This window comes from Varanus komodoensis, unplaced genomic scaffold (assembly GCF_004798865.1).
Source record: "Varanus komodoensis strain SLA01 unplaced genomic scaffold, ASM479886v1 scaffold3, whole genome shotgun sequence".
NCBI classification, from domain to species: domain Eukaryota; kingdom Metazoa; phylum Chordata; class Lepidosauria; order Squamata; family Varanidae; genus Varanus; species Varanus komodoensis.
The window spans coordinates 29,866,500-29,892,296 of NW_025335761.1; the positions used below are offsets into that span (position 1 = coordinate 29,866,500).

At 40.0% G+C, this 25,797-nt stretch overlaps 1 protein-coding gene across 2 annotated transcripts in view; it reads left to right on the forward strand.

The window, feature by feature from the left end:
* The first annotated feature begins 1,378 nt into the window (after positions 1–1,378).
* NUBPL (nucleotide binding protein like) overlaps positions 1,379–25,797 on the forward strand; it is a 58,016-nt gene continuing 33,597 nt past the window's right edge. The window contains exons 1-4 of one of the 2 annotated variants that reach the window (XM_044436633.1): positions 1,379–1,574; positions 1,798–1,945; positions 6,820–6,854; positions 18,402–18,492. In XM_044436633.1, the coding sequence (XP_044292568.1) occupies positions 1,488–1,574; positions 1,798–1,945; positions 6,820–6,854; positions 18,402–18,492 (361 nt within the window). In that variant the 5' untranslated portion in view covers positions 1,379–1,487. The remainder of the gene's footprint in view (positions 1,575–1,797; positions 1,946–6,819; positions 6,855–18,401; positions 18,493–25,797) is intronic. The other variant, XM_044436634.1, reaches the window with a different exon arrangement.

Consider the following 25,797-nt stretch of genomic DNA (forward strand, 5'->3'; position numbering starts at 1 on the left):
GGTGGCTCACAATCATAAATAAATAAACACAATATAAAATAGTATAATTTAAGTCGCCCTGGCCCAAGAATAAAATAAATAATATTAACAATTAAAATAACGCTCGAATAAAAAGGTCTTCGCCTGGCGCCGAGAAACAAATGACGGCGGCACCAGGTGGACCTCTCTGGGGAGCGCATTCCATAGATTGGGCATCACCACAGAGAAAGCCCTCCTCCGAGTACCTATCCTCCTAATTTCCTTCACGGAGGGTTCCCGGAGAAGGGCCTCTCCCGCTGATCTCAAGGGGCGGACGGGCGGGCATATATGGACATTAATCTCACATGTACATCAGCACATCTTTCTTGGCTCTTCCATGGATAACCTTGCCCATATTCCCTGATCAATACACAGCTCCCTCCATTTCACAGCCTTGTCTTATATACACGTATTTCTTCAACTTCCACTGCTACTGGAAATGTTCCTGATAAGCAGGGTTTTTTTCCATCCCAGCCCAGCTGGCTTTTCCATATTATCAATAAGTGTGTGTTTTTGCTTTCTTTCCTCACAGACTTGCATATCAAGTCTTCTATGTACTACATTCTTTCTAGAGGTGTATGCAGATGTCTTACAGACAAGCCACCTGAAGTACATTGCTGTGTCTAGGCTTTACTTGCTAACTGTCCATTTCTGTCCGTTGACAGAATGGGCATAAAACTAGTTTATTCTGTCTGCTACTTGAGTCTTCTGGGAAAGACACAAAGGAAAGTACGTGAGAGCATCATTTAAGCTTAGCAAAGAATATTAAGCGAATTCTAGGGAGAGTGTGAGCATGTGACCTCGGGTTGTTGGGCAGGACAGAAAAATAATTAATAATCGCAAGGAACAACTTCATGAAGACTGCAATCTTATACTCCTATCTCGAATGAAGGTCCACAACTCAGTGGGGAGGGGGTTACACCCGAGGAGGCATAAGATCGCACTGTAAATCTTTCTCAGGAAGTGTAGAAAGGGTTTCACGAATTCTGGGCACTTCGCCATGTCGGGGTATCGTCTCATCAGTTCACCTCTATAAAGTCGGCTGCTGTCTCTTTAAGAACAGCCAGGGAGAGGGCCTGACTCCGAAGACTTGCGGTTCTTCCATAGACGCCTCACAGAAGTTGTCCTTGCCGTATCCTCCTAAGAGTTTCGGGATTCCCAAGTTCCTACGGACGAGCCCCTGCGCCGCTCCGCAACCAACCAGTCGGTTCCATATCACCCCACTTCTGCTGCCCCCGGAAATCCCCAAACCCACCTGAGCGCTCCTCAGTCTCGCTCCGCTGACAAGGCGGAACTTCCGGCTAGAACTGTTCTACACTTCCTGTTGGACCAAGGGGACGTTCGTTCCGACTCTATTGTTTTAACTGTTGCTTGCTAGGCTTGGTTCTTCGGGGGTTTAAAGGGGGATCCTCGAGTAGCGTCTTTCTTCTCAGTAGCGCTACTTGGGAGTAGCTTCTTTTAATGCAGGCATGAGAGGTCTTAATTTGTTATCGATGGCTGGCAAGCAGGTTCCTTCAAGGCTGCTAAATGCAGTGGCGGAAAACTTGAAAAAAATGGTACGCTTTCCCTGTGGCAGCCCAGCGTTGCCTTATTTAGAAACGTGTGTTCACACGGTAGCAGTCCTGCCCAGTTCTAACCGAGGCGACGGCTGTTTTGTGTAACGTTGCGAGGGATCTCATTTGGCACATTATTTGTAGTAGTATTACTTTGAAAGAACTACCGTATTTGGTACTTGAGTAACGGCTTTGCGCTGCATGTTCTTTTGGGTTTGTTTTTAAGTCATCCACTGCGAACCATGCGGGCCTGCAAGACAAGCGGAGCAAAATCATGGCCAGAGGACTTCCAAAGCAAAAGCCCATTGAAGGCGTTAAGGACGTCCTGGTTATAGCCTCTGGGAAAGGCGGCGTTGGGAAATCAACCACTGCTGGTAAGTCTATTCTGTTTTCTTTGGGATATTATTTCATGTAGGTCTCCATAAAGTATACATATGGCAGTTTAGATCTAGTTGAATTAGTAAATGGATATTTTAAGGCTACCTTTAAAATAAATGTAAACATCTGTCTACATTCTAACAAATTGCAATACTCCTATAAAATGCATTTAATTTAACTGGAAAGTTTTTAATTGCCTCCCCCACCAGATGTAATTCAATTTGAAATAAACAAATTAGAGTTTCATTCTCACTTTGATTCTAGCAAAGCTTGGATGGTTTCTGAGTGCAAAAATCTGAGTTTGAGGCATGTTTAACAGCTACCTTGAGGAAAGATATTTTAATTTGATCTGCTTTTCCCCAACAATTTGTATTTCAGTGTTCAGCTTATGAAAGCAAAAGTTTCCATCATAAGTCCCCCACTTTTTTGCTTTAGGCAATATAGGTTAGAGGAACAAGTTAGAGGAAAAAGTTAAAACTAAAAATTAGGAGACATTAAATAAAAGTGATTTTATTTTTCTTGATTTTTTTATTTAAGAGGAATTGTCTTTTGGCTCACTCTGACTTAAATTGTTTGTGGATCATGCTCTTACTTTTAATGGTTTCTTCACACACACACAAAGCCCCATCAAACACAGTGAGATTTGTGTCTGTATAAAAGTGCAAGCTTACTGCTGGATTTAAGGTGAAAGTATTCTTATAATATAAGTAGTATTCTTGTAAATAATTTTAAGTTCCTTGTACTGTTTCCTGGTCTGCTGTTTTGCAGTTTTATTTAAATCAGTAATGTAGACCTTTTGCTTCATTTTCTGCACTGTTAACCACAGCAGGTCTGGTTGTTAAATAACAATGAACTGAAGAGATTTATTTTGGCATAGTCATTGACTGCTTTTATTGTTGAAAGATGCTATTATAAATCAAGTCACCACTATCAAAACTAGGCATAAAGCCATAGTAATATATATGTTGCATAGTTTTCATTGACAGTGATCACAGAAAGGCAACTATTTATAATGAGGGGGCTTTTCTCACTGTAATGAATGAATATATCACAGCATTGTGTGGTATTTGTTATTATCAAATTATTAGGAGATAGCAGCTCTTCATAAGTAAATGCACTAGCACTATATATGCTTATTCATAACCTGCAATAGTTTAAACTTAGGTGCTTTTTAATGAACTGATGGCCTGTGATAACAGTTGCTATAAAAAGGAAAGTTACAGGATACTGCCATCACAAAGAAGACTTCTCAGCATGTTCTTTCTGTTTCAGTGGATATGAGCTGAGAAGTTGAGATCATTGCCTGATGTTTACAAATTTATAATGGGTTAAATGTTCTCTAGCATCTCATGTACATATGGAGGAAATAATTCAGCATTAAGGTTATTTATAGCACTATTGGAAACTGAAGCTGTATTTCCATAGATAATCTGCAGTTGTGTGAAGGAAGTATTTTAGGAAGTATTTTTGGAATTATTTTTAGGAAGTATTTTCAATTAGAGGGAGTGAGAAGTTTTCATAGAAATCCAAATAAATCCTCCACTTGACCCACAAGATAAGAGGATAGGTCCACACATGGATTCATACTTAAGTATCAGACAGTAGACAATAAGAATAAATGGATAGTATTCACCTTGAAGGAGTTTATGCAGTGAATCTATTAGCATGTGCTATTTTATTTATTATCATTATTTGTTAATTGCTTTTCATGGCTGAGCCATCACAGAGAACACATACAAAATGAAAAAAACATGAATAAGGTAGAAACAACTAAATAGATGTGCTTGTCTTAGTTCAGTTAAAGTACTGTTTTAAATGAGCTGAGTTAGGGACTTGAATACCTGCACTGAGGGTGTAGTGTCTAGAGATGTTAAAATTGGCTATTCCCTTGACAGCAGGAGTAAAGGAGTGGAATCTACTGGAGTGTCATTGTGTGGACCAGTGGCTGTTCTCTATGTTGTGCTCAGGCCAGGATGTTTTGAGGTTTTTGTTGTTGTTGTTTGAAGCAGTTTTTCGAGATGATGAGATGGTGTGGTCTTGGTGCATGATTGTACTCTGTTCACAAGTTATGGGGAAATTGACCAACTGATGCTTGTAACCATGAGAAGCTATGTGCAGAAATAATCTGCAGAACGTTGTTGGCAGAAGTTTAGGCAAGAGCAACTTACTGCAGCTGAGAATGTTGGGTTCTGGGATGTCAGAGTGGAAAAGTAGTATTGCACTCCTATGAGTTCTCCCCCTCCGCTCCTCTGGTTGTGCCCAGTTTGTCCCTACCCACATGGAAATCTAGTGAAGGCAATTGAAATGGCCAGAGGAAATAGTTACTGAGAATCCAGGAAGAGGAGTTCTTCCCCAGAGCCATCCCTCTCCCAAGGGATGTTTGGGCTGTTGAGACAGATAAAGGGCAAGAAAAGCTCTTAGGGAAGCAAGGAATGTTATACTGGGAATTTTTACCCAAACTGCAAGGGTTAAGTGATCTCTCAGTTGGCAGTTGGTGGTTCCTAGTAAATTTGCAAATTTACTTGCAAATTTTGGAATTTGCTAATGATGCAAGGCTGAGATAAAAGAACCCAGTGTCAATTATCTGACAGGTTGGGGTTTTAGTGGCCAAAGCAGTATAGGATTTTTACCAATCTTGTGAAATGTGGCAGAAACTGGAATGTAGTCAGAGTGATTGGAAAGCTCTCTTGTAGCCCTTGCCTCTGGCAGAAACACCATTTGGAAGAGTGGGGATTGATATTATGATTTCCTTTACTCCCTTCACCCAAGTTATGCAGAGCCCATGGGTATTTGTTTCAGCCTTCATCTTGGCCTGGATCCCATTTCCAACCACTGCTCTATTAAGAACAGGGTTGTAAAGTTAGTCAGAGTCATAGAGTTGGAAGCAATTCTTGAGTTTCTGGAGTCAGTGTTGGTAAAAATGTAATGGCTTCAACCCCTAATAAATTGAAAGTGTAATATAATATGACAACATTTCTTATTTCACAGATAGTAATTTGATTAACCTATTTTCAGGCTATATTTTAATTTCACATATCAGTGAACATGGCAGCCCATGAAAAAATTCATACAGGCAAAAAAGTGTCAACAAAGTCAGCTGTTTTTGAACACTACAGTAATAACAGATGGGAAATATTATGTGTGTACCTATGTTATAGAATATGATCATTGTGAAAAAGCATGTGTTGCAAGCATTAGTAGTTTTTGTAGTTCTGATAAAAATGCATCTACAAGAGCATCAAATTTAAAAAGACACTTGCAGCATTTTTTAGGTTGAGTGCTTTCAATCAATATAGGAAATAAATATTTAGTATATTTATTTCCTATATTGATATATAAGTAAAGGAGTCAGAGTTGAAGGTACCATAAATTGCAGAGTCAGGATCAGAATCGAAGGTTTTATGTACTGGCTCCACAGCCCTGGTTAGGAATGCCTAAGACATTGCTATTTACTACAAAATGCATAAGTTTTGCTTCCTGTCTGTTGCAAAAAATATGAGAGACTGCTGGAGTGGGGCATTTAACTTCCGTTCCCTGTCATCATGAGATTAATGGGTTGGTAGAACTGTTGAATCAGACAATTGGCAGTGGGTGAATTTATGCTTGGAACAGCCATTGCTCTACTTAACTGTCCTTACCAGGATGCCCCACAGGAGAATCTAGGGCTTTCCTAGACTGAAGCTGGGACAAAAGCTGCATGCTCTCTAGCCATGTAAAGGCCAGAAAATATGTGTGTGGGGGGGAGTTGAATTCTAGCCCATAGTTGGTGGTGGCCTTTATGCAAAATTTACAAACAATTCTGAAGGACATACAAAAAATTGTACATAACCCTTTTTATTTGAACTCGGCAGCTGTTGCACTTGGTAACTGCTTTGGTCAAAATTTTCTAGTAGCTGAGCTGATCTAATTTGGCATTGTAGTCCATCAATTCATCTGTGTCCCACTAAGGGACAGAAATTGTTAATGTTTACATGCTGACAGTCCACAATTCATTGGCTTCTTGCTCAGCAGTGGAACAAAATCTTGTGCTTTTATCCTAGTCAGCTTTGCAGGGCTGTGTCTGATTAGGCTATTAATGACTGTTTCTGTAATATTACTGGTAAGATAGGGAAACCCCCCCAAATAATCTGCTGTCTCTAATTTAATGAGGAAACAACGTATATGGGAATGGAACCTTTTTTCAAACAAGTGCCATATCCATCATAGGGCCTAGCAGTATGGACTTGCTTTAAATTGTTAAAAATGTTTTAAATTTTTAATGTAATTTCATGATGTCTTATACTTTATCTTTGTTTTATTTACTGTTGTACATTGCCTAGAGAGCTTCAGCTAGTGGGTGATATAGAAATAATATAAGTAAATCCCGTGAGGTAATTTGTCAGGAGGTGCACAGTAATAGCGAGTAGGGTGGGAGTTGGAAGCAGACAGAGGACTTTTTCTTCTTTTTCTCTTTCTGCCAGCATGCTGCTGCAGGAGGGACAGATACTTTTTTCCAGACATCTGAAATTGCTGTCAGAGGGTTCCTCACATTCCACTTCCACTACTCAGTCTGTTTTGGATATAGCCTTGACCTCTTTCTCTCTCTCTAGGCTTCCCCCAGCAATATGGAATGAGGTTTGGGGCCCTCTGCAACAATCAACCATAGGTTGTCCACTTCCGCCTAAACATTATAGAAAATACTTCACTAGATAATGTTATTCAGCATTACGATTTGGACTAGAGAACTTCCAAGTCATTAATTATGTCCAGAATCTTCAATCCAATGTAGGCTCCTTAAAGTATTTCTTTTTTCTTGAAGATGATCACAACTGTTGAGATACTGGTGGTGAAGGAATTTGCTAACCTTGATTCCTGCCTCTTTTTTTCTCAGTGAATGTAGCCCTTGCACTGGCAGCAAATGATTCAGTAAGTAATAATTATTATTTCAGTATTAATAAGCATCTTAACAATTTGCTTTTAAGCTCAGATTTTTAGTGTTTGCTTCTTCAACAATATAGTGGTTTCATGGATGAATTCAGATGATGCAGTGGAAAATGCTTGCCATTCTCTTTGAGAAATCTTACCAGTAAGAATCTGAGATGGGTGTGAGATTATGATTTTTTTCAACTGTGCCCATACATCATGAGAAACAACTCTGTATGGTTTCCACACTTCGCTTTTTTTTTTTTGCGTGGATGCGCCTGACAGATGATCAGGTTTCTTTGGTAACTCACCTACCTCCTGCCATCTCCTTATGTCTCAGTCCTTCAAGCTATATCCCGAGAGACACTGTGGGGAGAAATGAGGCTCCCATCTTTGACAGCTACAATCACGACTCAGGTTTGACTCATTGTGGCTGTAAAGCATTCACCGATGTGCAAACAGAGCAGAGAACCCTGAAGCACAGCAGAAAGGTTGGCGGAGCTCATCAGGCACCCTCACCTCCTGCACCAGAAGGAACCACAGAAGCAAGAGTGGGTGTGTGTGCGTGATTCACATCCAGGGGAAAGGAGGGGGTGAGAAATCACCCAGGCAGAGATGCAGAAAGGAGCAGTGCCGTTCAGTTTCTTCCCCCTCTGCATGCTCCGGAGGGAAGTCTCACATGTGCATGAGTGTGTGGGAGGGGCAAGAAGCCCTTCATGCACATGAGTGGTGAGAATCAGCTGGATGTGGCGCCTGGTTGCTGGCAGTGCCGCTCAGCTGATTCCCTGCTCATCCCCTTTCTCACATGCCAGAGAAGTATCCCCAACCTGGCATTCACCCAAGCACCCTTCTGGTGAGCAGCTGTGATGAAGGGGGAGGCAGTGCTGGTCCGCTGTCTTGCTCCCACATGCCAGAGAGGTGTCTCCTGTGAAGCAGATGGGAGGTGGAGATGTCTCTGACAAGCAGGAGCAAGAACAGGGGCAGCAGCAGGGGAATCCACAGAGTTGTACAGCTTTCATCTGGGAATCACTGGCCAGCTGAACTTCACTTCTCCCTCAAACACTGGAGAAATGATGTTCTCCTTTCCCAGTGCCAACTAGTTGATTGTCCAATCATGCTTGAAGGAAGATCTTTAGACTAGGAGGTGGGTGGTGTGGGGACATCTCTGACAACTGAGCAAAAGGACAATTATCTCTGTCTGGCTTGCCATTTGGCAAGAGTGGCAAAGAGCTACTCTTGCCAAGTGCTGGTTATGGGACTATGATAAGTTGTGTCCATTCATGGTTTCTAAAATCCAAATATACCATTCTGAAACACTGCAATAGGGTTGAGATGACACAGCATTCCAACAAAAGTTGTTTAAAAAAACCTGCTTGTGAAGCTGTGCAAACTTGCCCATTGTTTACTACTGTGCTAAATATATTGGACACCACTTGTACATTACAGCCTTAGAGTTCAGTAATTGATCAGGTAGTTACTTTACATTAAACAAATCTCTATTTTTATTCACAAGAATAACCTGACTATTTAGGAATGTGCATTTCACTTTATTAGTTTGGTACTTTGTTTTGCCTTTTTGTACTGGACTTGAATTTCAGTTTTATAGTCTTTTTAGCAGAACGTTCACAAGTCCCTGCATCATTGGTCCAAGACACAATCTAGACTTTTCAGCCAGCTGTGGAGGTGAGAGATTTTGAATTGGTCTCTTTGTCATAGTCAGATCATGGCTGCTTTTCCATTTTGCAACTGCTAAGTTGTTCTGTTCCCATAAACTAATGGATTGGAATGGGTTCCAGCGGAGCTTTTCAGTATGATATAGTTGGGTATGCTGTCAAACTTCTGCGGATGTGTGGATCAGAGAAATGGCCTGGGTAGTTCATACCATTGCTGAAAGCAACGAACCAAAATAGAAGACAGCTCCAGTGCAAATGCAGAAAAGCTCCTGGCAGGTACCATTGAACACTGGCCTGTGCCTGTGCTTAGGTATGTTCAAGGGCAGTGAATATAGCAAAGAAACATTATTTACCTCTGTTGTGTCCTTTGTATGTGCTGCCTAATGGAACTTTTCAGTGTCATTCAGTGTGTATTACTTGTAGGTTATAAGATTTGCTGTGTTTTGTTTGCAAGTCACTTCTAAACTAAAATCTCTTATATCCACCAGAACGTAGACTCCAGGGTTACAGCAGGAGAATCGGTGAAATATACAGAGAATAGTGCTGTCTAGTTTTGTTGGACAAGTTTCAGTTAAAGGTTTTTTTTTTTTACCATGTTGGAAACTTCCTAGAGATCTTTGGCTATTGGGTCTATTAAAATGCAACAAAAGACATGAAGAGACTACCAAAAAGACTTGTGCCAGTAATTCCTGGCTCATAGCTTAGTATCTAAAAGAGTGTTTCCCAACCTGGTGGCCGTTAAATGTGTTGTACTCCATCTGTTTTCACTGCCAGTATACTTGTTGCATTATGGCTAGCTTGGGCTGTATGATGAATTAGTGCGCTATAGTGAGTAAAGGACTCGTGCTGTTTGTGGCTGGCATTTAAAGAAATAAAGCACAATCCATCTGAATGAGACCAAAATGTATTTTACATAGGCTAAGTCTTTCAGTAAGCAAGCATAATATTGAACTAAAGCTGATGAAGTAAGATTAGAGTGCTCAGCGTGGATTTACTAGTATATTGCAATGAAAAGTTTCTTGAAAATTTGTCAGGTTTTCAGGGACTGGAAAAAAGGGAAACAATTTAGGGAGAAATAATTCAAGAGAAACAGATGTTTCATTAATGTTTTATATAGAAGTAAATTTTTAAAAATCAGTGTATTGGAATTAATTACTTGATTGACGCTAATGGGAGTCACCTGGCAAGTCCTCAAACAGAGCATATAAAATGTTTCATAATTAGTGCTTGGTATCACAGACAGTGCAGTTCACAGTAGAGACACAATAGGTTGAGCAGTGTAGCTCAGTCTATTGTAACAGATCATCGTGGTTAACAGCAAGCTGTATCTGTGGTAGTTTTGCTGCTTCAGTGCTCCTTAGGAAAAATTAAAGTTCTGCAACCATTCTTCAGTTTGTTTTCTCTTTAGTAAAAATAAGGGGTTTCCCAAGCATTTACTGATTTTGTAGTTTGCATGGTAAATGAGGTAAATGGCAAGGCTAAGAGTGTGGAGAGCATCTGGGAAGTGTAGAATAATGCCACTTGATCTCACTGTGGCCTTACATTGTCCTCAGGATTGGACCCACACCTGCAGCAGCAAGATAAAGATAGGTGGTTACCTTGCACAGCTGTAATAAGAATGGCTGAGATAATGTATATGAAATGTGTTGTGAATACTACATAAATACCAAATATTATTTTTATAAGCCTGGAATTTAACCCTTTGCTTCCTGAGTACAACTCTTCTTCCAGGAACTAAAGCTCCTTGCATAAGTGGAACAAAAATTGAGGGTTTTCAAGGGAGATATAACAGTAATATATCTGTTTGTTTGTTTGTTTATCACTGTCTTGATTGTCATAACAATAAAGAATGTCATGACATTGAAAAGCAAAATGCCTCATGTTTAAATTTAAATACATAATATACAAGGGAAATTGAGGCAATGGATTTGCCTTTATTTCAGCTTTGAAATGTAATGAAACCTTATTTAGGAAGATTAGGCATGCTAAATTTGTTCTTGTAATCAGACATAAGGCATGGGATGTCTTTTTTAGATTGAACTGGTGAGTGAATTTCATTTTAGTCACACATGGTATAAAGGAAGTGGTATTGCTGAACTTTTCTATGACTGAGAAAGAACAGTAAGAATCTATAGTATATAGACTTTCTCTTTTGAAAAGAGAGATTACATTCCCAAGATTTTGGTTAAAATGCTACATTCACCTTATCTTTATTTCTTGGCAACACCTTGAAGCTGTTTCTGATGGGCAGATATGTACAAATTGATGTGTTCAAAATACACATTTCAAACTATTGTTCACAAAATATTATACACAGTTGTAAATCAGCATTACAGGAATGTTGTGGGCTGTATGTTCCTGAATGGAGAACTATATGCACAACTTTTCTTCTGCCTGGGGTTTTTAAGTTATAAATTTGTCTTGTACTTGTATTCCAGACTAGTTGAGTGAGTTAGAATCTTGTGTGCACATTTATATATGAATCTTAATACTCTCCAATTGTTATACTGCCTTCTGGCTTAGTGACTCCATAAGACATATCTAGACATGGTTTCTTGGGCTTTTGGGTGGACGACTATGTGTTAAACCAGAAATGTGAGAAACTTGCAAAAAGTAGAACATTTATGGTTTCCTCCTATTCCTTTTATAGTTGCTGTTGGAGTTCTATAGACTGGGCAGATGTTTTATGGAATGAATATGTATCTGTGCTTTAGTGACAGTGTGTACCATTTTGTAGTGGCTTTCTTAAGTCCACACAGGTATCATTGGTACAGCTGTTTTCAGTATTCAAACTCCAAAACAGGTCTAAGAAACCATTTGTGGCTGTCTCTCATTATGGATAAAATAACTGAATTGATGGAACAGTTCTGCTTCAATAACACATATAAAGGTCATGCCATGTCAAGTATTGCTTTAAGCAAATGGAACATTTGGGCTACTCCTGGGTTACTAGATATGTAACAACTTTGAGTTACCTGATAGTTACAGTTGGCTTAGTTAATTAGTGGCAAGAGTGACTGCTTTTTTAAAGACTGTATTGAGAATTTCTGCTGCTTCCAACCCCCTCCTACCCTGAAAGTAATAGGCTCTACACTAGTATCTTCTTAATTGCCTGTTTAGTTTTGACAGCACAATCTTTTTAATCCCTTTGAAATGGCAGTAGCCAGCCAGTTCTGCTCCCGCAGGAGCCCTCCAAGGAACATTTGGCTCTTCTGCCAGGCTGACTTGCATTCATGCTAGGGCAACTGTTTTACAAATGCTACATTGCCACAGACAATTTTTTATAGCAGAAACAACCCAAATTAATAGAAGCCAGCCATAATACATCAAGATTGTTTGTTTATGAACAGAGTATTTTAGTGAGCAAACACCAGCTGTGTGTGACGAAGCATGGCACAAATCCAGTTGAGGAAACTATGCTTATGTTTTCTCCATGCAGGGAAACTGTCTAGTCAACCTGCTGTAGGAATCCCTTTTTCTAAGGATGACTGTGATGTCCCATTCTTTGTACTCTGCACATGCTTGAGGCTCCCACAAAATGGGTGTAAAAACAGCATAGAAATATATATGTATAGGAATATACCTACATAGTTTGCAGCAGTAATAAGTGATCTGTTCAGCACTGGAGATCATATAAGATGGCAGAAAGGACTGCACCTAATATACTTGTGTGCAGTCAGCATACTTTGTATTAGAGCCTGGGTATACAGGTAGGTCTCAGTTAATGCAGATAATGAAGCCCATGAAGTGGTCTCATTATTCGAATTTGCACTATTTGAAGGCATAATTGTATGTAAAATATGGTGATTGGTTTCAGCTTGATGGAACTAGGCAATTAAAAATTTTAAATGTACTTTTTAATATGTCTATTAATGCAGTATTACAGTAAAGGATAAAAAGAGTATACGTATAATTTAAATTTCTTGTTAACAAAGTCACCGAGTAGTTATACACACTACTGAACTAGATGCTTTGCACAGTGTAATATAGCATTAATGTAGTTATTGCATGGCCTGGCAAACTGTTGACTATAAATCGATATAGTTAAAATACAATTGCTTTAATGGCACACTTCTTGTTTGTGCAATGAACCATCAAAAGGATAAGACGAGCCTCTTTTGTCTCTGCCTGATTCCCTCTATTTTGCTGCCACTTTCTTATCTATGATTCACAAACTTTTTTATAATTGTGCACACACAAAATAGCAGCAGATAAAGCCCTTCCCTATCTTTATTTTCTTATGTCTATGAAAAGGGTGGAGTGGGAACTAGTTTAAAGAAAACCATAGAGTTCAGAGACAGGTAGAGCAACCCTTTGGGGTTGCATCTAAAACCCCAACAGTGCCTGGTAACAAAAGCTGCATATGCACTTGCTTTTGGAAAATCTTTGAGAGAGGGTGATCACTCGAAGTGAGAGTGAATCAGTTTCACAGATGAAGAAGGGCACACTCCCATGTATGTTTAACAGCCCTATTCTAAATCCAGTTTCCATTTACATGTATAGATGCTCTTCTATACTTGCTATATAGTGCATCCTTGCTTCATCTGGTAGACCAGCACATCTGAAAGGCATAACTCCCATTTTCCCTAGTCAACACTGATCACAGTTGCAGGGAATTATGATAATGTTGTAATCCAACATATCTGAGGGCACCAAGTAGGGAAAGGCTCCTGTAATATATTAATTTACTCTGCATCATCCTTATTTGCACTGGCCTTAGAATTATGGTATGTTAGGAAAATGGTCCCTTCTTAACTTGGAGATTTAACTTACGGAATTCAGACCGAAGGAGCTAAAGAATGGCCATTCTGGTGCTCATGTGTGCTCACCAGTATATATTTTTAAAGGTTTCTCATCAAAAGGCAATATTGGATGAAGTGGGGAAATAGTACTACCAACAAGAAGTACCAGAAAATCAAGACTGATCCTGGTAACAAAGCCAAACTACTTTCAGTAATGAACTCTAGAGGAATAGGCAGCCAGCAGAGGGAGCTCAACAAACCAAATTATCAGCTTCTCCATTTTTCCTGCTATGATCCTCTGGTGATGACATCATTAAACATATTTTTATATACACATGTCTTATTAACAACATAATTCATTTAAGGGAAAGAAAATGGGAAAGTACAGAGAAGAATACTGGGCAGTTCACTTTCCAAGAATTCTTAAATGTGGATATAGGCTTACAAATGGACAAATGTTTGATACAATAAAAATTAAAGCAGTTTCAAGGGATAACTTGTATATGGCATGTCTATCTTCCTTTTTGGGTGGCTGAATGTGGTATCTTAAATTATTGCAAAGTTGGAAAAAGAGAACGTGAGCAAAACTAATTGCCAGATTAAGAGACATATGACATGAATATTAAATGCAGAATTAAGAAGGTTTTCCTGGATCTATTGCAAGACTACTAATTTCAGTTTAAAATCCCAAAATGTTTGGGCCTGCCTGCCTTCATTCAGTCAAAGCTTTTCTATACCATCCTATTACAGAAAGTCTCAGGACTTCATGTTGCATGTTGGTAAAAGCATCAAGATTGTTGTACATATGCAACCATTCCAATGAATAAAGAAATGAAAATATTTGCTTATTTGTGTTTATCTTTGTGCGTTTGAATCCTCTCACTGTAGTATAGGTCAGCATTTCATAGACTCATTTAAAGCTTCTCTGCCAATATCCTTAAAAACAGGCCTCACTAAAAGGAATTAAGTCTGCAGGAGATTAGCAGAAGAGAAGATCCAGGAGAATTACCAACTAAACTCTTCTGTATCATCCCAAACCTCTACATTGGCATTATCTCACCCACAATAAATTGGTCTATCTGTCCATTAAGAACAAGGACATTGAGACAGGATAGTCTAGTACAGGCAAGCTAAATGAAGTAACCCAGGGGCATTTAAGGTTTTTTTCCCCCCAGAGAAGTTGTAATGATGTCCACCAACATGCATGACTTTAAAAGAGGATTAGATTAATTAATAAAGAGTAAAATTTTCAAAGGCTTTGAGGACTGACTTACCTCACTTAGGAAGCATATTTAAGTTTTGAAATGTGTGCAGTATTCACAGATGCCATTGTCAGTCTTATCTCCAACCTTTGTTTGGTCTGTCTTTTGTTATGTTGGATTCCAGAGTCCACTCCAGAATCTTTGCCTGTTAAAATGAGAGAACTTTTACACTGAAAAATAGTGCTAGTTGGGTTAAGGACAAAGTAGGCAGATCTCCAAATATTTATATTTCAAACTATAATTAGTTGATAAAGTATTAGGGTGACTATTTGAAGGGGCTTGATTAGCTGCAAATGCAGATAAAAGAAATGAGTCATGAATCTTCATAATCAGGTAAATTATGTGTTTTGTCTGTGAACAAAGGGATTTGAAAATGGTGTTCAAGTCTTTGAAATCTGGCATGAAAATGTGACTTCCGAATCTTTTAAATTGTGGCTTTCGTGGAGTAGACATGAAACAGCATAATCTGTCAGAGTAACTCCAATGGGATTTTAAAGAGCTTTGTACAGTATAAAGAAACATACTTTTTAAAAAGAGTGCTAAATGAGATATTTGCTTTGATCTGCATGATTACCTAAAATGGTACTGTCTCCCAATTGACATGTACATCAAGAGCTTCAGAAAAAGGTATTGGTGGATTGTGCTATCATGATGTTAAGCTATGACTGTGAGCAGACAATTGTTCTCGTATTACAGTCTTGAAGATGGTATGATAGAAATATCATTGCTCACAAAAACACACTGATTTTTCTGCTCCAGTGTAGTTTTTACCAAACGTATGTGCATTTGTGTCCTGCAACATCTCTGCTACACCTCTGTTCTTTGAAAATCTAGTGTCAGTATGTGACCTGTGCTTATCACAAGACTTCTTCACATTTCAAAGACATAATAAATATTTTCACTTTATCCATTCATACTGTCTGAAGCAGCAAAGTTGGTACCAAGAGCTTGTTAGACGTGGGCCAGCCCATGACATTTATTTGAGTCACAGAGGTAGGGTTGAGGTAAGTATTAGTGCTGGACTTAAGATATCCTCTGGTAACACAGCTAGTTTATGTTGGCTGTTCATTAATTTTCACACCTCGTTCAGGTTGCTGGTTCTCACCTTTATTGGTTTGAGACCACATTATCTAAAGCATTACCTTACACATCTGTGAATCTGTCAAGGCATTAAGATCAGTGTCAAGAGGCCCTGTATTTTGACCCATCAGCAAGTACCCACCGTTAAGCTAGAGGTTACTGATGAGGCTTTTCCAGTGATCAGGGGTTGGACTCAGCACTAGCTTTCTTTTCTAGGTGGAGTTGCTACATTTTCAGTGATAATTTAGATAAACGGAAACTCACTTATTGTCTAATAACCAAGAGCATTGTATAATCTAGTTCCAAGCTGTGTTTTGGTGTTTCTTTGCTTTGGTATGTCTGAATTATTAGTCTCCAGAAAGGTTCACATTGAATAAGAGCATTTAAAAATAGAAGTGTTTATTGCTGATAATGAAGCCCTCCTTTTAAATAATATGCATCTTAAAGGTGCAATCCTGTGCATATTTGGACAGGAAAAAAGTCATACAACTGGTATCCTAGAACTTGTTGGATTTGTTTCTATTGAAATGTACAAAGCATTTTGCCCCAATTTACTCTTTTCTCTGGCACTTTACTGGACTTGCAAATCATGTAGTTATATCAAAAGTGCATCTCACAAGCAGAAAGACATCTCCATTTGGATGAGACCAGCCTCTGGATTCCAGTGATTCCCTGCTCCTAAAGGAGCTTCCTGTACACCATTCCATTTCTTTATTCTGTAGTGAACAGAGGCCAGAAAAGCACCTCCCCCCGGGGTGTGTGTGTGTGTTTCAACTCTTATAGCAGTACATTGTGTACATTTTCATGATGCCTTAAGTCATTTTGAAAATACCCACCCGGGGAGACTCTTGGGTAGGTCAAGTGGGTGGTGTTTGAAACACTAAAGGTAAAGTAAATGTAAAGGTTTCCCCTTGACGTTAAGTCCAGTCATGCCTGACTCTAGAGGGTGGTGCTCATCTCCATTTCCTAGCCAAGGGAGCCAGCGTTTGTCTGCAGACAGTCTCCGTGGTCATGTGGCCGGCATGACTAAACACTGAAATGCACAGAACGCTGTTACCTGCCCACCAAAGTGGTACCTTTTCATCTACTTGCATTTGCATGCTTTCGGACTGCAAGGTTGGCAGGAGCTGGGACGGAGCAATGGGAACTCACCCCATTGTGCAGATTCGAACCGGCGACCTTTTGATCAACCAGTCCAGCAGCATAGCGGTTTAAACCACTGCGCCACCTGCAGTCCCTTTGAAACACTACTGTGTAGTGATTCCTGATGTGATGGGGATGAAGATACTTTCCTCTTCAAAAAGAGTGACAGTTATTACATGGAAGCACAATGGTTACTAGAACCAGTTGGAAGACTTGTCTTCTAACATTTCTTAGGTGTGCAAAGTCAGCGTTGCATCCACTGCACCCAGCTTCCGCCCTATTGGATTGTTGTTGCTTAGCATAGCTCCTGCAGAACTCCCCCCGCTCAAAAAAAGTACAGGATAAAGAAATATATTAAAATGCCGGTAATGCATACCTACCAGGAAATTTAATTCTGTGTTTTTTCTCAGAATTTGGGTTTTCTTGGCTTATGTCTTTGGGTTTTTCTCTCTACTCTTTAGTGTTGTGCATTACACAATCCTTACTAAAGACAATTTATTTATTTAAGATATTTGTATGCCGTCCTTTGCATTTAAGGTGCTGCTAGAAGTGGTACACTGTCTCAACCTTAACATGCACCTCAAACTGCATTTATCCTCTTTGTAAACACCCAAGAAAATAATTTATAGTTTTCCAAAGTCATTTGGTTGATTGTTTAACCACTCTTATATACTGAAAACATTCCTAATGTTTTATCTAATCCTTCCTTCTGGCAATTTATTGCCTACTGTCCAACAGTGTGTAATAACTGAGAGCTATTACAATCCATCATCCTGTTTGCTATCTCTTTTTAAAACCTTATAGAAGTGTAAAGCTGGAACAGACCTGAAGGTAATAATATTGGTTCCCCTTAATAGAACAGCCTATATCCTTTAAGAAATAGAGTGCTGCAAAAAGAGATCAGAAGCTTCTAATGTGAACTGTGCCTGCAGGGTAAAAAGTTGCTAAGCCAAACCTAAAAGAAGTAAACTGTGCCAAATGTTAAACAGAAGATAATGCCTGCCTCTCCTGGCCTCCAATGTTCTTTTGTGGTTCCAGTTTCAGAATTGGCTAGATCTGTGTATAAAAACAACATAGTAAATTACAGTTTCTTGATAAATCTAGTATAGTCATTCTATTTGAACAAAAACACAAGGGAAGTAACTAATGAAATTTATTTATAGAACTCATTAGCATATTTTGATATTTAAGTGAGCTTCAATGGTTTCTGGTGGCTTGCTCACTACAAAAAATAGTTGTCTGGCTTTTGGTATACCTTATTTCTTTCTCACTGTGCTAATTTATCACCACTGATTGAAGTTAGCAATGGGTCACTGTGACTTTTGTCTTTGACTCTGCTTAAAATGTCATGTATGAAAATCTGCATGAACATTCAACTGTAAATATTTTTAAACAGAATTCCTTTCAAAGTACATATTTAAGTGTTTTATTCTAAAATGCACATTTTGGTATGAGCCAAGAACTATGTAGTAGAATTCAAAAAGGAAGTTGAGTATAAGTCTTAGTAGATTTAAAGGGGCATACTTCCTGACTAATTAGTAACCATCATGAAATTATAACCAGAATTAACATTTGTCACATTTTTCAAAATTCCTAAATTTTCCCATTATTTGATGAATGATATGATCGTCCTTGTATTTTCATCCACAGACAAAAGTAGTTGGCTTGCTTGATGCTGATGTATATGGGCCCTCAATACCAAAAATGATGAATTTGAAAGGAAGTCCAGAAGTGACACCAAGTAAGTTATATATCACTTTTCTCTTTCTCATTAAAAGCTACTCAATGGAAAATATGCAGTTTTATAAGTGTAAAGGAAACATGTTGACCCTTAGCCCTATGGACCATAGCAAGTTTGGCAGTTCCCTGCCAGGGCTCTGGAAGCTTCTTTTAAGATTGGTACAGAATAAGATCTCATTCATCCATGATTTAGTATTGGATGAGTTAGCTGATCTGGCATGTACTACCAAGATTTGGGTGGGTGAACAGACAGGAGTTAGTCTCTCCCAGTTGTGCCTTCTGATGGTACAGCATCAGAGTAGACTTGAAAGTTGTGGGAGAGCCATTGCCATGGTCTATAGAAATTCATTATTTCTCTCTAGGCACCTTGTGTATCTGATTGCTGGTCTGGAATGTCTGCAGCCTGTGGTGGGACAGTGGGGCAGACTGGAGAGTCTCCTGTTTTGCTGCCCACTCTGCAACCTTTCAGTCTTTCTGTGTAAGCTGATGGGATCCCCCTGGGCTGTTGTTCTGGGAGATTTCAGCATTCATACTGAGGGCATCTTGTTGGGTGGCTCAGGATTTCATGGACTCCATGACAACCTTGGGATTGTCCTATCATGCTTCTGGTCCAACACATGCAGCAGCATCACTCTAGCCTCCGTCTCACTTGTTTCCTTGTGACCAATTTGCTAGAAAACCAGGGTTCTGAAGTGGATCTACTTTGTGAGGAAGGCATTGAGGAATTGTGTCTGCTGCCCTGGTCATATCTCTATTTCAGAGACTGACCAGAACTTCAGCAGTCACCCGCTGAAGCAATAGGAAAATCCCCAAGAGCTATTAGGATACCATGCAGTTCTATCAGTCCTTCAGGCAGACCATCTTAATCAGCCCTCCATACTAGCAGAGGTTCTGAATGCCAGTGAGACTAAACCCCATCAGGTACTGATCTGTCCAAGGCAACAGAACTACAGAGAGTTCCTCCCCTTTCAAATCACTATCATCCTATCCAGCACAGGAAACAAGCTTCAGAGTGCTCCCTGCAATATGGGTGGGGCCAGATACCATTTGGGACAGATCTATTATTGTCATGGTGGACATGAAGTCTTGAGCTGCTCCTGACCAGGCATTGTTCACATATATGTTGAAATCCCCCAGCAGAATAAGCCAAGGGGTCTCCAACACAAACCCTGTAGCTACATTAGTTAGCTCAGCAAGGAAGGTTGTTGAGCATTGGGTAGATGGTACACCAACGGAATCCCTGTTCAGTCTTGGTCACCCACCTTCAAATATGCACACTTGAATCCAGCAGACTGGGGATAGGGCATGTGACCAGAGGGATACAATCCTAATAGGCCACTGCCACTGCACCTTTCAAACCCCCAAGTCTTTCCTAGTGCTGGACAGGGTACCCTGAAGGCCAGATTTGGGAGAGATTAATCTCCCACCCACCCAGCTTCATCCAACCAGTAATACAGGCCAGGTCAGCATGCTTATGCATGATAGCTCTGGATAGCAGTTGTTTTATCCCTCACTTGCCTGCCATTCATCGGCCTGTAACAGTACTGGTTAATCTTTTTGTAAAATCTTCACTAATGGAAAAGTCAAAGCCTGGCAAAGATCTGTTTACAAGTCCTTGTGAATTGCATGACATGTGAACAAGCATAGGAATATAAGAATTTGCCTTATACTGAGGCACACTCTTGGCCAATCTAATCCACTGTTGTCAACACTGATTGGCAGCTACTCTCCATGGAGTTCAGGAAGGAATTTTCCCTGCCCTACCAGGAGATGCTGGGAATTGAATTTGGGACCCTCTGTTGCCCATTCTTAGGGTCATCATAAGTTGGAGAGAGCAATAACAGCTGTCAAAGTCAGTCTTCTTATGAGATGGGGTGAATCCTCTGCTTGGTAAGAAATTGGAGTTCACATATACTTTTTGTAGGTTATCACATTGCATGTATACCACCCCACCACCTTTCCTCCCCTTTGCAAGGAAATGAAGATGGCTTACAAAGTTCTCTTCTTCTCCATTATCTCCTCACAACAACAACCCTAGGGGGTAGGCTAGGAAAATCTGTGACTGGCCCAAGGTCGCCCAGTGAGTTTCATGTATGGGTGGGGACTGGAACGCAGATCTCACAAGTTCCAATCTAACACTCTAACCATCATGCCACACTGCCTCTCTTTATTATAAATTGCATAGGTTGAAAATGGATATTGTAGCCAAGCTGCTTCTCTATTAAAATGGAGTGTATGTATCTGCCTCATAACTAAAATCTATACAAAGGCACAAATGTGGCTCTTCACAGGCATAGCAACCTGGTTTTAGGGTTCTCTTCCTCCTGATTGAGCTCTCCTTGTTCATATTTTCATAAATTTATTATTAAGTTCTTCACTCTGCTGTAATCTCCAAACTCATTCAGCTACCATAGAATCCTGCTTCCTCTAGATATTGATATGGGATGGCCAGCACTGCATGCCTGCACTTACAGTTAACAGAAGAGGGTTTCATCTGAGTGTTCATACAATGCTGAAATATTCCTTGTGTGATGCATGCAGTAATGTGGCAACACGAACAACACCAATGATTGGTTGACAGACCAGGATTGTGCACTGGGAGGAGTGGAGAGTACACCTTTTTGTGTGCTTAGCATGTGAGTGCCCCTTCTAACATATGGATCCCTTGACTGGTGTCTGCTTCAATTCCACATCCTGACTGATCCAGCCTAAATTTGTGGAATGGGACAAAATGCCACTCAGGTGATTGGGACATAAATCCATAGAATTGCCCTGTTTCACATGATGTCTAAATGGTCAGTGGGAAAGAATGCTGTCATGTTACCTGCTAACCCTGAAGTCAAGATGCTCAAGTCAAGTTTTGAGACAGGTTCTGAGCTTACCAGAATTTCCAGCCAAGTTACAGCCAGACATACAATTTTGGGGTCTCCTGAGGTTGGTTCCATAGATAGGCATTTGGGCTGGGGGTGCTGTCCAGTAGAACTTGTAAAAGTCCTTCTTCACTTCTAGATGATACAATCTAACAACATAGCAGGATCCTCCAGTAGATTTTTGAAGGGAGAGTGTCAAGCTATACTTTGCTAATTACCTTGAACTGTCATTCAGGCAATATAGTGGTGTTTGATTTCATGCCAAGACCAGATGTTGCAAAGTAGGCTAAACTGGGCTACCTACGCCTCAGAGAAAAGAGCAATGAGACAGGCTGGGCTAGGACAAGCCAGGTGGATGAGAGACCCGAAGAAAAAACAATTGACATTCTCCAGCTTTTTTGAACTACGGCTAGCATAATTCCTAAGCATTAGCTATCCTGTTTGGGGCTGATAATGGACATAGTTTTAAAAAATGTGAAAGACTTACCCTTGAACTGGCCAATTTTCAGGTTGGAGCACTGGGAAGCCCTCAGTTGGCTCCTGGCTCTCTCTCTCCTTATGGATTGTGTCAGGGCAGGGGAAGGCTCCACAGTGGAGTTGAGCCAGAGCCTGACAAATGATTTTTTTTCTTCCTTGGAATATTTTCTAAGGCAATGCTCCCAAGGCACTTCAGGTTTTCTGTCATTCAGTAAGCAGTATGAAGAAACTCCTCAGCAAGCCAGATCTAAAAGTGTAGTTTCACCAGAACCTCACCCCACCTAGGGGAGTTAAGATGCCCTTATTTTGGCTATTTGATAAGATGATAAAACAAGAGTGAAAAAATGGACTAGGGCAAGATCCTTTTCAGTGTAGTCAAGGATATGTGTTCCAGCACTTGCTGGAAGTAATAAGAGGCCCCAGAGACTACCACTGGTTGATTCCCAGTAGCAGCACTGTCCTAGTTTTGACATCTTAGAGATTTTATTCTCAAGTATGTTTAAAAATAAATTCAGTGTTTAGTCTTTGCAGTTGCAAGAAAAGAATTGGCTGGATTAAAACCTGAGTGTAAATTTACATAAGGGTAACTTGTTGAATTTGTAGGCAGAAAATAGCAAGACCCTCAATGGAGCTGTCCCAGGCTTATACCAGTACTTGCTTTCTTTATACGAAAAGGGTGCACTGTCCCATTAAAACATCCATTCAAAAGCACAATGATTATAATTCAGATATTGTTGCTAACTCTCCTTCTATGTTAGTGTTAAAAATACATAATCAGCAATGTGCATTATTTATTGCTTTGTTTGCAAGCTTGTGATGAATAGAGATAATATTGTGACTTTACATCCTTAAATTGTGGTGACTGGTGGCAAAATGTTTCTGTTAGGCAGAATATGGATGATCTTTCAAAAAAATCTATGTCATCCCATGGATTTGTTTGTGGCTGCCCTTTTGTGTGTGTGTGTGTGTGTGTGTGTGTGTGTGTGTGTGTGGCGGGGGGGAGTTACTTATGACATCATGTTATAAGCCTTTGAGGAATTCGAAGTCTTCTTGGCTGTAAGGTGTTAGACTTTCAATAAATACAGAACTATCTACATCTTGGGATGTGGTCAGTCTTTGGTGTTTGCACTGGTGTATGATTTCCATTTTTTGGAAGGTTTGTTCCAAAAGGGTTAGGTTTGGTTTGAAGGTGTCACTGGACACTTGGTTGTGTTCATTGCAACAGGTTAATATGATTATCCTTCTGGAAACTACAATAAGGTATCTCTTATTTAGAGTTTATATACGCATAAATGTTAGCATAAGTGTTAAATGGTAAAGAAATTCAGGGTTCCCTCTAATATGGTTGCCTGTAACTCTCTGAATTCACAGGATTATAGATATTCAGTTGACCATGGGAGGAGCGTGGAGGCAAAGGTCACCTCCACACTTGCCCAGTCCTGGAAAAAACATGGATGTCTGTTTTTGGACATCTGTTTCTTTTTTGCTCCTGCTTGTAGGAAGAAGGAGCTGAAGCACCTTGTGGATTCCTTGTATCCTTGTAGTGCTTCACTGAACTTCCCATCCTTGGAAGGCCCCCAGTGCCAGTTCTCAAGTGTCACTACTACAGAGCCACAGCCGGCATGAAAAAGAACCATGATGGCTCTGAGAATGGAAGGAGGGCACTCCAGGGTTTCCTCCTTTGCAATAGCAAGAGCAAATAACTTTGTGCTAGTGTTGGTTACACTTCTGCAACATCATTAGCACTAGAATCATGCAAGCATTTAATACTCTATTTAATACTCTGTCATTCCAGAGACTTGGGGTGCTTCCAAGTGAGACTTTTTATTGCACAGTTATCTTGCTTCAATCGCAAAATTTTATAGGGAGAGCAGACCAAACTCCCAGTTTTATTCTAGGAACCTGTCTTGAGAAGTTTTTCTATTGACAGCATATAAATAGTATAAATGATACATTCTTCTATTTGTAACCCTCCTGATCTTCCCACCACTTCTTCCCTTTTTTTCCTTGCTGCAGAAAACCCATTAAGAAGTAAAATGGAAAGCCACACAGTATATTTTGACTGGTAGCACTAAGAGCCATTTGTCTAGAAGCATCCTTGTTGTCTGCTTCAGAATATTGGCAATGTTCTTTGGGAGTAGGGGAAACAGCAGGCAGTATACCTGCTGGTACTATCATAATGGGCAACTGTACACTAATAAAAAATATTCATATGTACTAGCAAGAACTTCATTCTTTTAGCAAGTTGCATTTTCTTTCCCCCACTCCTTCCTCACTTTATTTATTTATATATATATATATATATATATATATATATATAACTGATTGTAGCAGTTTAATCTCCTCCTGCCTACAATATGTTGCCTTCATTTATTTCCCATTCAGGCTCTGCAGCTGTCATTAGCAAGAGTAAAGTGCATTTGCTACAGTACTTTCCCTAGTGTGGCAAGTGATACTGTTTGTCGTGATAGTCTTTTGTGCCTTTCCTGATGAGACATCAAGTGAAGAGGTGGATGATGATAATTTAAGTGGTGAACAAGCATAACATTCTAGTTCTGTCCCCCCCGCCCTCCGAAAACCCCTGGTGTTCACGGTGCAATGGATTCCCAAATTTCTGTGTAAGCTCAGAACAACTATTTATTTACATCAGACTTATTTTTAAGTGAATGTGGAGGAGTCATTGCTCAGTAACTATGCACTGAAATATAATTTTGGAGTAGAGGAATTAATAGTTGTAATCATGAACTATTGAGAACAGCAACAGCTACTTATAATGCACCTTTAAAACCTACAGCTGTTACAGCATTTTATGCCTTGCTTATTTTTAAGCATTAGGTCTTCAGTCCAAGAAAAGACCTACAGTCATGGAAAAGAACAGGTTGTGCATTCAAAGCTGCTGTTGTGATGCAGTGCCAGATGCTGAAAAGACAAGCCACTTGTTAAACTAATCAGTGCTTGTCTCTTGGCAGTGGAAACGGACGGACGGAAGGTGGTGTCCGTATATCAGTTTGCATGATCGAGCAGACAACTGTCACTGAATATATGGGGTGGGGGGTGGCATGTGCAGCCAGTCATTTTGAATATTGAAGCTGTGACTGCAGTTTGTCATGTTGTCCAAACCTGGTGAATGTGGCTTGATGGTATTGTGGTATTCACCCACAATGCTGAAACAGCCCGTGGGTTCAGAGTGGTTGTTAACCTCACTAAGCATCCATCCCGGATAGTTTTGGAGGACTCAAACTCATGCAGATACAGAGATACAGATGCTCCGTAAATGTCCTTTTCTGTAGAGCATTTCGTGATGCTGATTTCAAGGAAGGCTGCAAGCCACTGGAGACAAGGCAGCACAACTGCACATCCATGAAACTCCACTAAAAACAGCAGGACTTAATTAAGCATATGCAAGGGCAAACTGCTTTCCTTAGAACTGTGATCATATAGAAATTTTCATGATTAATTTCATGTGTTCTACCTGCTGTGTTACTCAAAGGGACTAAAGGGAAGGTTTTCTATGTGGTAGTTTCATTTCTGTTGCTCCTGATAAGCATGGCAACCTAGCTATGCCCTTATCTGGAAAAGGATAGCCAGATTTTAGTAGTCTATGCCCTGGTAATGTCTAAATTCGATTACTGCGATGTATGTTATATGTGCTGTCCTTAAGATTATTGAGACACTGCAGCTCATGTAAAAAGTTGCAGGCAGATTAATAACCAGGACCAGAAGGTTTGAACCATGGGATCAGAAGGTCTGAACATATGGGACCAATTTTGGCCTGCTTGCATTGGCTGCCTATACACTTCCAAGCTGTATTCAAGGTACTGGTTGTTACCTATAAATCCTTACACAGCTTGAATCTGCAATACCTGATAGAACAGCTCTGAAGCTCAGTCTACCCAGACACTTTAGCATTTATCAGAAGCTTTCCTTTGACTACCACCTCCAAGGGAGGCTTGGAAAGA